The 18,738-nt window shown below is 38.5% G+C and overlaps 1 protein-coding gene across 1 annotated transcript in view; it reads right to left on the bottom strand.

Moving 5' to 3' along the window:
* ADAMTS19 (ADAM metallopeptidase with thrombospondin type 1 motif 19) overlaps positions 1-18,738 on the bottom strand; it is a 248,895-nt gene that overhangs the window by 201,074 nt on the left and 29,083 nt on the right. Inside the window, exon 3 of the mRNA XM_047094684.1 lies at positions 24-189. Coding sequence (XP_046950640.1) covers positions 24-189 — 166 coding nt within the window. The remainder of the gene's footprint in view (positions 1-23; positions 190-18,738) is intronic.

Raw genomic sequence — 18,738 nt, 5'->3', positions numbered from 1 at the left:
CCCTTTTCAGGAGAAGGCATTACCTGAAATGATACCACAGTAATGACTGTGAGGAGCTGACTTCTCTGTGACTTTTTCCTCCATGGACCTTTTCTGCCTATATACACGGTGTGGGTGACCCGTTATGGCCATTGTATCATTGAGTGGTTCAATAAATATGAAGTCCTCATTGAGCTGTATAAATCCCATCTGGAATATATAACATAAAAAGATATATAAGAAATACTATTTGAATAAATTACTTTCTAGGCTTTCCTACCCACACACACTCCATTTGCTTTCACATATGTGCATACATTCTTCTAGTGAAGCTATTTCAGCAACCCAACTAATAAGGTAACTGTCTTCCCATGTTATTACTTCATCTTTACATACTTTATTGTGCTAGCATAAACTTCATTTAGTTGGACTTAGCCTGTGTGGGTGGGAGGCTAGATGCCAGCAACAGATGCACAGTAAAAATTCTGGAATGTTAAAGGCTCACTTTGGGAGACCCATGGGGTCACTTACATGTAGGCATGTACAGAAGAGCAATACAGTTTTTAATTGCATGCACCACACTGTCCAACATTTCAATAATCACTATTTAATAAAGTAATTCATGTAACATGTCAAAGCAAATGCAGGGGACACAGCATTGAAAGTATCGTATAAAATATTCTTAAAGGCTTCTACTAAACATTTTTAAAACCTTTGAACAGTAAATTACAGAAAAAAAATGAATCATCACTTACATAAGCATGTTTCATTTCATATAATGCCATGTTTTTAAACTTAGCCAATTGTGGACAGAGGGCTAAAAACTGTAAAATACGTTATTATCAATAAAAAGAACTTACAGCAAGTAGGTATCCTTTTATTATATTGAAGCTAAGCCTAGTCATTTATTTCCTTCCTTTTTTAGAACATAAATTTATATTATAACTAGGAAAATATTCCACACAGAACATATGACTTGACCTTTTCCATTTTTATTATTTTACTCTACTGTAATATATATTACTTGTATAAAATACATATAATACATATATTTGACCATTCTGTTAACTCTTTAGTAAACAGTTTTGACGAAATAATCCCTTGGAACCTGCATTGTTCACACCCAATCTGCTATCAAAGTTCTTAATTCTGTTTTGCATTGATTATATAAAAATCACATATAGTTCATTTCAATTTGATCCACTAGAACTAGCACAGTAATAATATACTTACTTCTTCAGATATAGTAATTCTTCTAAACTGAATATTAAGAAAAATTGAACCTACACTAAAAAAGTATCTTTTCTTTAAAAGCACAGAAGAGACTTTTTCTCTTGTTTTAATTATTAAAGTGTGTTGCATCTTCCCTACCGGAAGACCAGGGGATTGCTAATATGCTATCTCATTTTATTCTATACCAAATTGATGTTACAAGACATCTTAAGAATAATCTAAAAATACTTCTCACTTTTTTACTGCATTTTTATAACACCAATAAAAATCTCAAGTATTAGAATAATAGTTCCATCACCTCTATCTGTCCCCTTCTCTTTTTCTGTTTCTCCCTCTCCGTCTCTCCTTTACACACACACACACACACACACACACACACACACACACACACACAGGCTGGAGGTGGTGATAATGGGGAAAAGATTTACTGTGATGATTCTTGTAACATATCAGGCACATATCATACACTTGGGGCATTTGTTATGTAATTTTAATATGACTTCCAATGAGTCCTTTTATTTTCCACACATGGTTTCATTGTCTCACATGTAAAACTAGGTTGAATTTTAAAGTAATTACAAGAAATCCAAACAAATTTTCCTCAGAAACTAATTTGATAAAAAAAAGGACAATAACAAATATTTAAAACTTGAAACAATAATCACTAAAGATGTAGGAGTACATCTACACATGGATGGAGGATGGGTCACGGTATATATTGATCCACACTGTGAAAACACAAAAATATCCTGCTCTTATCTCATATAAGTATGCTTCTGAGGTTCAGTCAGTACTGAAGGTCACTAATAAAACAGTGTGGCTGATGATTAAAACAGTAAGTATTATGATGCTCACTTAGAACATCTCAAGTAAACATGCTGAATTTCCCTAAATCATACATTTACAATCTGATATTCTTTCAAAAGGTTATAAGTATTAGATTTAAAGCAATAAATCAAATAAATTTAATTGCATACTATCATATAAAATTTAATGACTTGCAAAAATAGATTTTGGACTTAAGATTATTCGGATTCATAGTCTACTACTAGCTAAATAACTCTGTTAAAGGTACAGAGACTTTATCTATACAACAGCCCCATAGGGTCATCTGGAACATTCACTTTTGAAAAGCCCATGTAATGCGCCTTTCATAGGATCTGAGACTGGGCAACCACTCAATAAATGTTCACCATAATTTTTATTTCATTAATTAGAATAACCAGAATAAATCAAAACATCCAAACATTTGACTGTGAACTGAAGACCTCAAGAGTCCAAGGAATCAAAATTGACTCACCTTTGTATCCCCATATTACCATGTTAAATATTTTCTAAAACAGAATTTTTTAACATGGGATTTGGAAACCTCTTCATAACAGAATTATCTACTGTGTTAGAACTTTATCTCTAGACATTTTTAAAAATGAGAAGGCTACTTTGGAAAAGGAAAAAAAAAACGTTGGAATAATTATAAATGGTGACTCACTCATTCAATACATATTTACTGTCTGACTACAGTGTGCCAGACTCAGTTCAGTCCAGGGAAGATTTAGCACCAAGTGCTTAGTGTTCTTTCTGCAGGGAAGGAATTTCTATCTGAGACGAGAATACTATCCTACAGCAAAGGGAATGCTCTAATGACTTACATTAAAGCAGAATTAAAGAAAGTCTTGAGGTTTTCTGTGTCACCACAAAAGCCTCACTTTCTCACTAACCGAACAGAAATGCATATCTACGCTGTGATTTTACAAGCCATGGGAGAACACGAATCTCTATTAACCTCTAGGCACCAGGGCCCCTGTGTTCAACAATCCACAACGATGCAGCAATCACCGTAGTGCAAGCATTGTCCTTTCAGTTTTAGGAGGAAAGAAAACAGTATGTGAACGAATATCGCACAGCAAAACATCTAAGATAAATGCAAGCTTTATAAGCATTTTTCTCCCAGATTGCTCTTAGATTTTTCAAAATGATTTTCCTTTTGAAAAAGGAAACTTCACACAAAATTTGGAAATGAAATTAAGTTTAACAGGTGTCCCTTACCTTATTTCTGTCATCATGTGCATATTCTCGTATGGTGGCATCTGTTCTTTTGTCATCGAATGTTATCTTTCATTTCACAATTTAGCAAGAATTTTAGTATTTTGCAAATTTACCATCACTTACATTAAATCAGTTACCGCTCATTTCTTTTCTTACTAGTTCTGACATTTTATTGTTCTCTTTAGATGCCTCTGTGCTTTATTAAATAAACAACCAATCATACTGATCTCCATGTAGATGCTTTGACATTGTCACTAAATTTTAATCACAACATGAAATTTGATTTGGTTCATGTGCCAAATACACTGTTGGTGAATTGCTTCAATTAACCAGTATAAATGTTTCAGGTGTTCAAATTCAAGTTAATTACGGTCTATTAAATAGATCCCAAAACTCTAATGTAAGCATAACTTAAAAACAACTTAAAGGGGTGCCTGGGTGGCTCAGTCAGTTGAGCATTAGACTCTCGATTTTGGCTGAGGTCATGATCCCAGGGTCGTGGGATGGAGACCCGTGGGGCTTCATGCTGAGCATGGATCCTGCTTAAGATTCTCTCTCCCTTCCCTCCTTGACACAGGCACTTGTGCACACACACACTCTCTTGCTTTAAAAGAAGAAGAAGAAGGAGAAGAAGAAGAAGAAGAAGAAGAAGAAGAAGAAGAAGAAGAAGAAGAAGGAGAAAGACTTAATAATTAGATAGGAACATTTTCTAGGTAATGTTTTCTAGGTAAGCTTTCAATGGACTGGCTTAAATTTGTATGAGGTTCATACTGCATTCTGTGAGTCTTTGATAATGTTCTATTTTAAAAAGTATAGAGTATATCATAAGAACTCAATAGCATAATTGTTAAAGGACATGAGGAATGTCATAATAATCATCATAATTTCAGGATATCGGAAGAGTCTTGAGTGATAGCAGAATCTGGATAAGATAAGGGCAAGGTTGCTCCCTAGGAGAGGAGATATTAGGAACAAAGAAAAAGAGGATGTGGAGTTAGCTAACAGTTAAGGAGACACCTGGCTTGTGCAGAGATGTGGGAAAAGGTAGCCAAAAAACAAGAGGAACCCATATAACTGAAAACATCAAATGACAAATTTCTTAACAGGAAAGTCCGAGTCCTGAGGTTCTGAGGATGATTACTGTCTGACCATAGGTATAGTAGTGAATTAGTGAGATACTGAAAGAGGCACATGTTTTCTTTCTAAACAGCCGTTAGAGAAAATGCTGAAAAGACGTGGCATCATTATATGCTTGTAAAAACACTGCAGACAAACATCTGATGCTCTACATGACCTGAACTTTGGCTTTATTCCCTTAAGTATTTTCTTGTATGGCAATGGTATAGTATGTATCTTAGTAAGTAAATAAAGCATCATATAGTCCAGAGTGTAAGCATTTGGATTGATGTAAGCTGAAACTTTCTTCAAAAAATGTCATTTTCAATATTACTATGAATAGGAGTGATTTTTCATGCATTTGTGTACTCAACACACACACGCAAGTCTATGAAAATACACTTATGACATCTTATCTATCCTATTGTCTTAAAATACTACCCTTCTCTTCCTGACTCTATTCTTTTGATGTTTCCCCTTTACGCCCACAGGGGGAAACTGTAAATCCTTAATGAAGATATATAAGGTGTAAAAGGTCATGATAAACTCTTGCCTACCTCTCCACCTTTATTTTTACTACTTAAACTTTATATATAACCATAACAAACACATTTTAACTGTGTGAACAAAGTACATTTTAACAGTTTTCATCGTACGTTTTAGTTGTATGCTCACAACTTGGTACAGTGCACATGCTGCTTTCTCTTTCCAGAAAGTCCTCTTGGTTGTTTCTTACAACCCAGCCAGTCCTGTCCTCTCTTCAAAGTAATCCTTGCCTCCCTGATCCACTTCTACACTGTACGTTTCCCGTTGTTCCACTATTAAGTCCACTCTGGTTACGGTTTTCGTGTGTCTTTGATCGGACCACGAACTACTCTGGGGGAAGGCTTTGGGCATAGTGCTCGGCATCACAAGGCCTGGTACACAGCAGGAGCTCAGGAATGTTGCCTTTAACTCAATATATTATTCCTTTTTGAGATTAAAAGAAAGCACATCCACTCACTGTTCTCAACAGCATCTACTCCACTGACTCCATCTGAGGGGAAGTCACTACTTGATTTCTCCCCTGTGGCATTCCCAATGTTGCCTTCCTTGGGAGCCCAAGTTCTATCTTTAGGAAAAGCTTTCATGTGACCACATTGTTAACATTATCCTGTTTTCTTTCCTTGCCAAAGAGCTTCAGAAAGCATCGTGAAACTACGAAGGTAGAAGGAAACTTAGAAATCATCCGGCCATCGCTGGAGTTTTAAAATCAAGAAAACCAAGACTGAGAGATGTTGCACAACGTGCAGAGAATCACACAGAGAGTTCATGTGAGTGTCAGGACTGGAATCTAACGCTCCCAATTTCCAACTTTGTTTTTGGTTTTAATACATCTTTCTAAATTTGCTTGCTACCTGCATTCTAGTTTCCCCCACTGAGCTCTGGAAATTGTTCTGAGGCCACCCACAATTTCCTGTCCTTTGTTCTCTTCTCTAAGGCATTTGACCCTTGACCATTTTTCTCCTCCACGAATATTACATTGCTGTAGCTCTCTTCTCTAGCAACTGTTTCTGTTTCCTTAAACAGGTCATGGTCCTCATTCCAAGGCAGGTCTTTGGTCAGCAACTGCTATCTTCATTTATCCCTCCCAAAGGTTTTAGAACACCCTCTACAGAGACAATACCCAAATCCCCAAACCTCTTCTCAGCCCAATGCTTCCATATGAGAGCCACGCCCCTCTTTGCTCACTTCTCACTCTCTCTTGAGATGTCTGATGGTTCTCCCAAACCAGGGCCTGTCTCTGAGTTTGTATCTCTGTTCATGACTCCAACTTTTTTCTAGTTACCGAAGCTGAAAAAATTATCGAGTCCTTTCTCTTTTCTTTTCAAACTTCTTTTAAAATATGTATAAGAAAACAACAATAGAAGAAAGTAATACGCTTGTGTATCAGACATTGTATATGCTTGATTTCATCTAATCAAACAGCAAGCCTGTGACACATATGCTAGCCTCACCGGTTTTACTGAAAAAAGTGAGTTTTAAAAAGATTTATTGTGTCCCAAGGTCACAAATCAGTATGTGGTGAAGACAGGATTGAAACAAAAGATGGCCTTTGTGAGGCTATCTGAGGAAGCCTAGGCCCTGCCATATGACTATTATTCCAAACAACTCTCATCTTTAAAACATTTTGCACTGAGGATTTGACATCAAGCACAACACCTCACAATTGGGAGACGTCCAACATTTGATATCCATAGTGAGGCCAGGCCCCATCCTTTACAAAGCAGAAGACAGATTACTACCTTAGGCTCTGAACTTTATCTTGAGCTGACTGTTTAATATGATGAGACATATAAGCTGCCGAAGGCACAGGGGCTTTCTGAGCGGGCTGAGGGTTCCACCTCCAGGCCTCGTTCAGTGCTATGTGCCCAATGACTCCCAGCACCCCCAAGGCAGATACAGGGACAATATTTCAACACGTTAAGGTTTTAGTTTTTCTTTCCTTCTTCCTTTGTTTTACAACTCTCTTTTCTATTTTTGTTCTTCAAACGTCTCCTGATTATAAAACCAGAACTTTTAAATAGAACATTTAAAATATATAATTAAAAAAGAAGATCATTGTCCCAAATCCCATCATACAGAATTACACAGGTATGTATGTGTGTGTGTGTGTGTGTGTGTGTGTGTGTGCATTTCTAGTCTATTAACATACATACAGACACACAAGTATATATGTGGGAATGCACCTGTGTGTATGCATAGATGTGCCTCTACACATGCATACATGTGTTAAAGTTTTATAATCTCCTTTATTTTTCTATTTAAGAACAGCTTAATAGCTATTTTGTTTCTTAACGGCATTAAGCAATCTCTATAGTCCTGGCTTTTAACTGCTGAATAACAGTGTATCCTCTAAATATATCATAATTTTATTATCTATTCATTCATTTGACCCTCTATTCAAAAATTCTTATGAACATTGACTTTATTTATCCAGAGGTCAGGGGGCAACTGTGATCCAGGCTGGCAAGACTTGTCAACAACTTACATATATTCCAGGAAGGGATACAATTTGCTATTTACTCAACTGGGTCAAAGTAACACACACAATTGCTCTATCACTATTAATAAGATTTACATTGATAGTTTATACACTTATTTATGTCTGTGTTCTATTTCACACACACAAAAAAACAAGGTTCAAATATAGCCTGGAAGTATCCCCCCCAGATACCTAAGGGACAAAGCAGAAACTGAAAGTGACCATCTGGAGAAGATGAATTAGTCCTCTTCAAAGGGTAGATATGAGAGATCCAGAGGGACTGAGGAGCATCTCTGAAGAGGAAAGCCTCCCCAAAACCCACAAATGTGGCCCAGGAGAGACAGAAGGTCACCATGTTACGCACTTGTCAAACATAATGCTCAGCACCACTATCCCATGACACAATTACAATGCCATGACACCATCACCATACCATGACACCATTGGTCACCCAAACATACTCTGCTTTCCCTCCTCCCTTACGGTTACTGTCCTAGAGAAGCCAGAGGAAGCTCAGTGCACTGAGCAGGAGGAATGGAAGTCCTAGGTGGGGAAATAACAAGGACTCTTGACTTCACTCCCCCTTCTTCACTGCTTGTGATTAGCTCTAAGCAAGCCACCATGTGAAGGGCATGGGGCAGGGAGATTTTAACTTTAAATCAATTTAGGTGGTTTAATGCTTTGAGTGTGAATATTTTAATTACCAGACTTTTTGTGACTAAATTTACCAAGTGACTTCTCACACCCTAAGAGTGAACAGCACCAGAAAGAAGACGGGGCGGGGGGAAGGGGGGAACAACAACCAACCACCCCCCACGTTCATTATGATATCCTTAAGTCCTATTTGGTCAATGAGAAGTTAATTGTGTACAGTAGGAATTCAGGGGCCAAGTATTACAAGGGTTAGAGAGCGATGTGGAGAATGTCTTTTGGGTGAGGTGACATCTGAGCAGAGATCTAAATATGAGAGTTGGCCAGGCCAAGTTATAGGGGAGAAGATTCCAAGCAGAAGGAGAAACAAAGACCCTGAGATGGGACTGACATAGCATGTGTAAGGAAAAGCAAGGTTACTAGGGCTGGAGCAGAGAGATCCCTAGGAAAATGATGACTGGAAAGGAACTCGAGACATTCCATGGCAGTATCACTTATCTGATTCATATTCAAAAATAAACCCTGATGAAATCCTCCTGTGGTTTGTAGACTATCTATCTTTTCTGGGACACTGGTTACAGATTTTACTACGGGATGCTTCATGATGAACTTCTATGCTGAGTACTTTCAACAGTCGTATTTCATCTCCGGAATAATTACACAGAAATACATTTCACTCCCACAAATGAAAGAAAAATATGCATTCTCACCCACTTTATTGAAAACCATTGCCCTCCTCTAACTTTTTCCCATAGTTTGACAGAGATAGGGATTTTAAAACAGTTTCAAAATGTTCCTTTTTTTATTTATTTCAATCCCAGTTAGTTAGCATATAGTGTAATAGTGGCATCAGGAGTAGAATTTAGTGATTCATCACTTACATATAACACCCAGTGCTCATCCCAACAAGTGCCTTTCTCAATGCTCATCACCCATTTCCTTTTTGACTCCGTTACAGATAAAGAACATCATAAGCAAGATTATAAACAGAAGCTGTTCTACGTTGAAGATGTGAAAAGTAGTAAAAATAGTACCACTTTTTTTGGTATAAATGGTATAAAGAGGAAAGTGAATGCTTCATCCTAACATTTAAGTGTCTGAAATGGGTAACTTTTTGTTATTAGGATGGTTAGCTCAGTTCTCATTTTATAGTCTAATTTTTGGTTATATCAAGAAAAGCCATTAATTTGGTTTTCATATACTTTCCAATATTCATTCACTTTAATGAATTTTAAATTAATCCCTTGGGATTTCTATGGATTCTTTAAGCATGCAAAAAAGAAAGTTGAGAAACAGTGAGCAAACTCAGTTTTAAATCTACTTCTAAGCTTATGTATCAGTCCGGCCAAAAGCTGTTATGTTCTACTGTATCTTCCTGATGATTATTTAGTATTTGTTGTAAATGTACCTACTGAACACCTGTCCCATGACAGTATGCAAGGCACTGAAGATTCAAACTGAAAAGAGATTTAATCCCTGTCTTCATGGACCTCATCCATTAGGGGGAAAGACAGAAAAAATCAGGCATTCAGACAAATGTACTTAAGAAATTGAAACAGTGAAAAGTAGCATTGAAGAAACAAACACAGATCTAAGAGAAATAAAGCAGAGACTGAGTTGCTAGAGAGAGTGGCCCATTACGACCTTTCTAAGGAGCAGACATCGGAGACAAGACACAGAGGAGCCAGCTGTATGAAAAAGACTGTAAGCAAGAGAAGACTGGTGTATTTAAAGCAGCAGATGCCATCATACATGAAGACTATGACCCTGGAATACACATGAGAGGAGTCCAATAGATTGACTTGGTGTTTATAAAAGCGTATACTTTTTAACTGTTGTTTATAACAACATACGTTTGTGCTCCATGTTTATGTCACAGTAAAACATATTTTAAAAATGAAAACCAAAGGATAAATAATGTAACAGTATTACTTAGCAATAAAGAGGCAAGAAACATACTAAAAGAATGTTGAAAGAGGTTGAAATGCTCAACACTTGCTGGGGAGGCCACTGCCGTAATTAAAGCAATAAATAATGGTGGCATTAGTGAAAACTCTATCAGTGAGGAGGGCCTAGGGATGAGCCAGGCCACCGTTAAAGAATCGACGGGGAGACTGAGGCAGCGGCAGGAGTCACAGACAAATAATGATAGCAACAAAAGCAGAACAGAGGGTTGTCAGGGCATAATTCATGGAGAGCTCTGAAGACTATGATAAGACATTTAGATTTTATTTGAAATGTAATTGGAAGCAAGTGACAGTGGATGGCATGTTTAGATAGAAATTTTTCAAGAAAGCCATTCCTGTTCTTTTTTTAGAAAACATATTATAAGAGGGCGCCTGGGCGACTCAGTCGGTTAAGCACCTGACTTTGGCTCAGGCCATGATCTTGCGGTCCGTGAGTTCGAGCCCTGTTCAAGCCTGCTTCATATCTGTGCCTCCCTCTCTCTCTCTGCCCCTCCCTTGTTCTCATTCTGTCCCTCTCTCTATAAAATAAATAAACAAAAAGTTTAATAAAAAAAAAGAAAACAAATCATAGGGTGACAAGAGTAGAATCAGGAAGCCCAGTTAAAGTAAGCTATCACAATTAGTAGAATCAGGAAGACCAGTTAAAATCAGCTATCACAGTTCAAACACAAGCCTATGGTGACTAGAGCAAAAAAGCAACACACGGTGGCTGAACTAAGAATGTGCAGAAAAGTAAATTCATTTGAGATGAATTTTAGATACTCATACAAACCGGAGGGCAACCACTCAAATGTGTTAATGGTTTAGATGCTGGGATATGGAGGGACAATAACACAGGGAATTAAGGATGACTTCAGAGTTTCTGGCTTAAGTACTCCTGAATGGGAGATACAGGTCTGTAATTGACATGTAAATGTAAGTACTGAGGCTAAAACAGATTTTAGGAGCAGAGATTCCAAGTTTCTGATGGGATCTTATTAGATGTGATACATCTGTGACACATCCAAGTAGAGAAATCAAGTAGACAGTTAAGAGTATGGAGTTTAGTGCGCAGTTTTGAGCTGGAGACATATGTCTGAGAGCTATCAACATAAAGATAATCTTTCAATCCATAGGGAGGAGTGATGTTACCCCGAAAGGGAGTATAGAGAAAGGGCAAAAGAGAGCCTAAAACCAAACCCAAAGGACCCTAACACTGGGAAACAGAGAAGGAATCAGCGAACGAGACTGAAGAGGAAGGGCCAGTGAGCTTAGAAGAAAAGTAGAAGCTTGTCGATTTTTTGAAATAAGAATTAACCCTTTCTAGAAGTGGCTTCAAAAGAAAAAAGCCTGGGTGGCTCAGTGGGTTAAGCGTCCAACACAGTTGGTGAGTGACAGCTGACAGCTCAGAGCCTGGAGTTTGCTTCAGTTTCTGTGTCTCCTTCTCCCCATTCAGCTACCCCACTCATGCTCTGTCTCTCTCTCTCCCCAAAATAAATAAACATTAAAAAAAAAGAAAAAAGACAGGAATAAGCTCTTGTTCAGTTCATTCCAAAGAAACTACTGCCCTAACCCACACTGCTCAGGTTGAAAATGTAGGAGTTCTACGCAAGATGGTCAAAAACACATGTGGTCATGTTTCTTTTAAATTCAACAGCAAAAACCAAGTGGAAAAACACTCCCCTGCCTACATCAGTCAGGGTTCCCCCAAAGCCTAACAACATGACTTTTGTTTTGTAGCAAATAAGAGAATTTTACATGTTTCATTTTGTTGAGTCATGAGGAGAATTTGAGTTTGTTAACTAACTCTGCTTGCCCTACGGAGGTTTTTTGAAGTTGGCTTCCAGCTTGCGGCTCACCCTAGCACTTAAGGAGCTGGCGCGTATAGTCAGTGATACACCTGGTTATTAAAGGGTTAGTCACTTGGTGATTGTGCAGACCCACTCACCATGGTGATGAGTCCTCACTTATCTCATGCGATTCCAGCCCAGTTATGCGCTTCAAGCGCGACCGAATGAGACCACTGAGGAAGCTGCACAGCTGTGATGTGGGGAAGCACTCATCACTGCCAGGTCTTACTGGTGACCTCACAATTAACGGAGACGTTGCCAACCTCCTACATACCCCCAGGGAGTGGATGCGAATTCAGTTTACCATGGAAACAAGATGAGTGGAGCAAACTACTCAAGGGCCCTCGCACTGGTACTCACAGACATGGAAAATGTGCTGCAACTTCTCTTCCGGATTCAACTAAAGGTCAAATAAATAAAATAATGAATGTATTTGACATTTACTGAGTGCATACGATGCATCAGCTAATGTGCCAGATGAAGGAAATACAGCAGCGTACTGAACGTTTTCAAACAGACAGTCTTAAGTATCTTTGATAAGACACACAGTCTCCAAATTACAACGGTTCGATTTAGGATTATACAGCTTGACGATGGTGCAGAAGTAAGGAGCGTTCAGTGGAAACCATACCCCACGTTCTGAATTTGGATCTTTTCCTGGGCTGGCGACATGCATATGACGCTCTCCAGTGAGGCCAGACAGCACGAGGATCCCAGGGGCCCGTCAGCCACGCCATCCCGAGGGTAAACAACCAACGTGCCTACAACCATTCTCCACCCACAGAACCATTCTGTTTTTCACTTTTAGTACACTATTTAATAAATCACATGAGAGAATCAACATAATATTACAAAATCCACTTTGTATTAGATTTTTTTATTTTTATTTTATTTTAGTATGTATGTATGTATGTATGTATTTATTTTCCCAAGTGGAGGTGTTCTGAACATATTTAAGGTAGGCTAGCCTAAATGATGATGTTTGGGACGTTAAGTGTACTAACCTTACATGAGCATTTTTGACTCATGACGTTTTCACTTTATGAAGGGTTTATCAGGACACATCAAGTTGTCCTTCTGATTTTAAGTCATCCTTCTCATTTGCATGCACATCAGCAAAGTGTGTTATTATTTTTCCATTTAGGATCCACAGGAAAATCAAATATTCTCTCCCACTCCCATTTTGAATGGCATGAAGTAATATTTAAGAAATTATATTGGTGTTTTACCCTCTCACAGGGAAAAATAAATCTTGTACCAAAAATGTTCTTCTTTACATGGCCTGTTTCTTACCCTCAAGATGCCCGAATGCCAATCTGGGACTCAGCAATGCTAAAAGAAGACATTTGAGTGTCTTTCCTCCCCACCTTTCCCTACCCACTCTTTAGTCCTATCAGTGAGAACACAGGCTCAAAAAGCTACTGTAATTATCAGGCTGACTTAAGAGAGGTTACTTTCAGAGGTCATACATCTATAGAGCTGAAAAGGTATGGTATGAAGCAGGAAATCCAATGCACTCTGCATATACCAAACCACATCAGGAAGATTATGTCCATGCATCACGTCTTAAAAAAGACATTTATAAACAAGAGCATATCCAAACCAGAAATCAGAGGTCATTTTGTTCCAAATTCCACCCACAGAAGAAATCATCCATCAACACCTTTGATAAATATTTAATATTCTGCTTATGCACTTCAGTCACTAACACAGCAGTCACTGCTCTGAAGCAATCCAGGCCTCCAATGGACAGGAGTAAGTCTCAGAAATATTTTCATAAAAGGTTCAGAAATCATGAGTCCTGATTCTACACCTTAAGCATCTATCCCCTTTCAAATATATGACAAATACGCTCATGGCCTCTCTCTATATGTCCAGTTACCATAACCATCTGTGATATGAAATCTGTCTTGATCTTCTCATTTTACTTGGAGGCTCTCTAGTTTAAAAATGTCATTCTTGGGGCGCCTGGGTGGCGCAGTCGGTTAAGCGTCCGACTTCAGCCAGGTCACGATCTCGCGGTCCGTGAGTTCGAGCCCCGCGTCAGGCTCTGGGCTGATGGCTCGGAACCTGGAGCCTGTTTCCGATTCTGTGTCTCCCTCTCTCTCTGCCCCTCCCCCGTTCATGCTGTGTCTCTCTCTGTCCCAAAAATAAATAAACGTTGAAAAAAAAAATTTTTAAAAAAATGTCATTCTTATCTTTGATTTTCTATGACTTTTAAGTACGGAAGTGAATGTTCAATAAAAAATGTCTAGCATATAGGATGAGTTGAAATAACAGACTATAAGAAAAGTAACACATTAAGAACCTGCTACAGACTGGTTTAGGAAAACAAGAGGGGAGGCGTTTTTTATTTATTATTAATCATTCTTTACTATGAAATACCTCAAACTTTCAGAAATATATAGGATAATAGAGTGCCCAGGAATCCATTCCCAGTATTTAACAAATGTTAACACGTATGTACTACAGATAATTTTTTTAATATAACAATTTTTTTAATGTTTATTTTTGAGACAGAGAGAGAAAGAGAGAGAGAATGAGTCAGGGAGGGGCAGAGAGAGGGAGACCCAGAACCCGAAGCAGGCTCCAGGCTCTGAGCTGTCAGCACAGAGCCGACGCGGGGCTCAAACCCACAAACCGCAAGATCATGACCTGAGCCGAAGTCGGATGCTTAACCAACTGAGCCATCCAGTCTCCCCAAAATATAACAATTTCTTGATTCAGTTGAAATGGGCCTACACACCTTCCCAAAACCAAATCCCTTCTCTTATTGCTAAGAGATAACTACTACACTGAAGATGTGCGTATCTTTTGCATTCCTGTTTTATTTTTTTAATGCTTATTTTTTTGAGAGAGGGAGAGAGTGAGTGGGGGGAAGGACAGAGAAGGGAGACACAGAATCTGAAGTAGACTCCAGGCTGTGAGCTATCAGCACAGAGCCCGACATGGGGCTCGAACCTATGAATCACAACATCATGACTTGAGCCAAAGTTGGACCCTTAACGAAATGAGCCACCAGGCAACCCTGCATTCACATTTTAAATTTTCACTACCTATATATGGTCTTTACAAGTACCACAATTAGCAAGCTTGGACCTATTTAAAAGGTTCACTCTGGTGGCTATACTGAGGATAGACTACAGATGGAGAAAGGCGACATGACATGATGAGAGGTTATTGGCAGCTCAAGTAGAAGGAAGAGCTTACAATGTTTGAATGTGCACTCTGAAAGAAAGAAAGGAATTCACGACCACAATCTGATTTTTGGCCTTTGCCAAATGACCATCAATAGGATGAAAAATAATGTGAGGAGGGGCACCTGGGTGGCTCAGTCAGATAAGCATCCGACTTGGGCTCAGGTCATAATCTTGCAGTTTGTGGGTTCTAGACCAGCATCGGGCTCTGTGCTGACAGCTCAGAGCCCGGAGCCTGCTTTGCATTCTGTCTCCACCTCTCTCTGCCCCTTCCCTGCTCACACTTGGTCTCTCTCTTAAAAAATAAATAAAACACTAAAAAAAGATTTAAAAGAATAACGTGAGAAGAGGAGAGTCTGGTGTTGGAGTGGAAGAGATGATCACTTCAGTTTGAAAGATGTTAAGTTTGATATTATCTACTAGACCTCATGTTGAAATATCAAGTACATAGCTGGACTTGGAGCTCAACAGAGAGGTCTAAATTAGAATTACCTATTTTGGAATCACTGGCATATAGTTGGCATTTAAGCTATGAGACTGGGTAAGATCCCGGATTAAGTGCACACAGACCAGAAAAGAAGACCCATGACTGAACACTAGGTCATATCTGTTAGGAAGATGCAGAGAAGAATGATGATCAAAGAAGCGGTCCAAGAAGGAACAGTCAGGGAGGTATAGGGTCCTGGATGGCAAGTGATAAAAACATGTATTGAGAGGGAAAGACAGCATGAGTGGCTATTTCCAATGCTGCTGAGGGCAAAGTAAGATAATGTTAATAAGCAAGTACTTAAAGATTCTTAGCACTTGCAAATTGTGAAGTAAAATTACTGAATAGGCTGAGGCAAAGACAGAATGACAATGTTTCCTAGAAATCTCTTTCTTGTTTGATATTAGTATTCTTTTTATTTTTTAAATGTTTATTTATTTTTGAGAGAGAGAGAGAGAGAGAGAGAGAGAGAACAAGCAGAAGAGAGGCAGAGAGAGGATGACAGAGAATCTGAAGCAGGCTCCAGGCTCTGAGCTGTCAGCACAGAGCCCGACACAGGGCTCAAACTCACCAACAGCAAGATCATGACCTGAGATGAAGTCAGACGCTCAACCAACTGAGCCACCCAGGCGCTCCTTGTTTTATATTAGTATTCTTAAGATACCTTCATTTAAATAGTTAGAAATCTACCTAAATATCCATATCCGAAATGATTAATGAGTTACTTTTTAAAAATTACTGCACAATATCTCATTTAAAAGAAAACAAATGCTATCCAAAACTCTGAAAAGAAAACTTTGAAATGCAAAACCTTTTGGATTGAGAAAACATTTGGAATAAATATGACTGCATCAAAATGATTCTGTAAATGACAATCATAAAGACCCTAACATCTAAATGAGTAAATGGTATATATATTTTACACTGAAGACAAACAAAAAGAGAAAGAGGAATGGAACCATGGTTAGTAACTTTCAAAATTCCAACAAACGGCATGAGTGCACTGTTACATGACAGTCAAATGTAAAACTAGAGCATATCAAGGGCTGAGAGGTTACTGGAATAACAAGTACTCTGAAACAGCGCTGGTGGTAGATTAGTTGCTATGAACACTTGGGAGAGCAATTTTGCACTATCTCTCAAATGAAAATGTGCATACTCAGTGTCTTGGGAGTTTCACCAAAAAGAAATACCTGCACATGTGCAGAAGGGAGAGGTCGAGTTCAAGACTGGCAGTGGAAATTGCTTCTCATCGAGCTCCGTGCTGACAGTGTGGAGTCTGGAGCCTGCTTTAGATTCTCCCTCTCCCTCTGTTTCTCCCCCACTCATGCTCTGTTTGCCTCTCTCTCAAAAATAAATAAACATGAAAAAATTTTTTTAATTTTTAAGAAAAGTGGGGGCACCTGGGTGGCTCAGTCGGTTAAGTGCCCGACTTCGGCTCAGGTCATGATCTTGTGATTCGTGGGTCCAAGCCCTGGGTCAGGCTCTGTGCTGACAGCTCAGAGCCTGGAGCCTGCTTTGGATTGTGAGTCTCCCTCTCTCTCTGTTCCTCCCCTATTCATGCTGTCTCTCTCTCTCAAAAATAAATAAACATTAAAGAAAATTTTTAATGTTTTAAAAAAATTGCTTCTCCTAATTAGACAACAACGTGCATGACCTCCATGTGAGTCAATCTAAAAGAATAAGATGGTTATAAAATACATGTTTTTAAAAGAAAATCACAGCGGTTCAATGTTGACTCTGAATTCTCTCAGTAACCTGGGATGAAATGACACATCAGAATGCACGGATTTACTGGAAGGGTTAGGGATTTTCTTATCTCATTACCTACCGAGACCTCAATTCCATGTGGCCAGTACTTATTTTATCTTTCACAAACCAGAAATAAATTATTTTAAATAATTATTTTTATTTGGTAGACTCAATAGAGGAATTTGAGCACTTTCATTCAGCATACAAATTTGAGCACACACATTCAATTGTGTGCCTTTCACTCAATATTACGAATTTATTCTTACCTTGTAAAGTACTTAGTACAGTCCCTAACAGGCTAGCCATGCACATTCTCTTTTCATTTCTGCTTCTTACACATTCTTCTGAAATTTTTGAAGGCCATATAGGAAATTGAAGGTTACCGGAAAACAAGCAAATCAACCCATCATCTCCGCGGGTGTGTACATTATAGTTACTTTGATCACTTGGCCATGGGAAGTCACTGTGTCATTTATTTGTACTTGAATGGGGAAGTGTCAGAGCCCTTTTGGAAATCAGATCCTAGAGGCCACTTTAGCACTAAAAATTTGAAAGGAATTTGGGGGGAAGAATGTTAGCGAGAAACTTCATTTAACTGCTCAATCAACCAACAGACATTTCCTGGAATGCAAGGGGTAGGTGTATACGTTTTCTTTCAGATCTGTTTAAACAAATTGATAACAAATAGCACATGGGTATACTACTTCTTATGTTAACCTAACTTAATATTCCTCCTTTATTTAATTAATTAAAAAATATCTAATAGGTAACATTTTAAAAAGTCTAGATGACTATTCAATGCATTGACCAAAATATTTTCCATTCCTCATTTCCATCTCACTTAATAAACACATTTAAAGCCCTTACAGTGAGGCATTCAAGTAACTTACTGAATCTTAAAAAGTGAAGATACAGGGCGCCTGGGTAGCTCAGTCGATTACGTGCCCAACTTTGGCTCAGATTCTCATGTAATCTCATGGTTCGTGAGTTTGAGCCCACATCGGGCTCACTGCTGTCAGCACAGAGCCCACTTTGGATCCTCTGTATCCCTCTCTCTGCTCTCTGCCCCTCCCCTACTTGCACTCTCCCTCTGTCTCAAAAATAAACATTAAAAAAAAAAGGTGAAGATACAGAGGCACTGAGTGGTTATGTAAGGTCACACAGTAGGATTGTAATAGGGGAGCTTGGATTCAAACACCGCAGCCTGCCTCCTGAGTCCTTAATGTAAAGGAGCCAAGGAGCTCCATAAGCTAGTGTGTTTGCTCTTGCATTCTATTGCAATTAGTAATGACTTAGGTTTGTTTTTTCCCCTGTAAATTAAGTATTAGGCTTTCAAAACAATTACTGTTTTAGCTGCATGTGAAATGAACTTTTCCTAAATGGAGATTTTTGGTGTTTGGGATATTTTTTAAGTTGTAGCATATAAAATTGCTTTTTATTGTACATCAAACATTCA

This window comes from Lynx rufus, unplaced genomic scaffold (assembly GCF_022079265.1).
Source record: "Lynx rufus isolate CCGP_SWC_20201006 ecotype Redwood Valley unplaced genomic scaffold, mLynRuf1.p SCAF_1, whole genome shotgun sequence".
Taxonomy (NCBI): Eukaryota; Metazoa; Chordata; class Mammalia; order Carnivora; family Felidae; genus Lynx; species Lynx rufus.
Note: the sequence above shows the minus strand (reverse complement) of the source record. Positions and strands in the feature narration are given on the sequence as shown.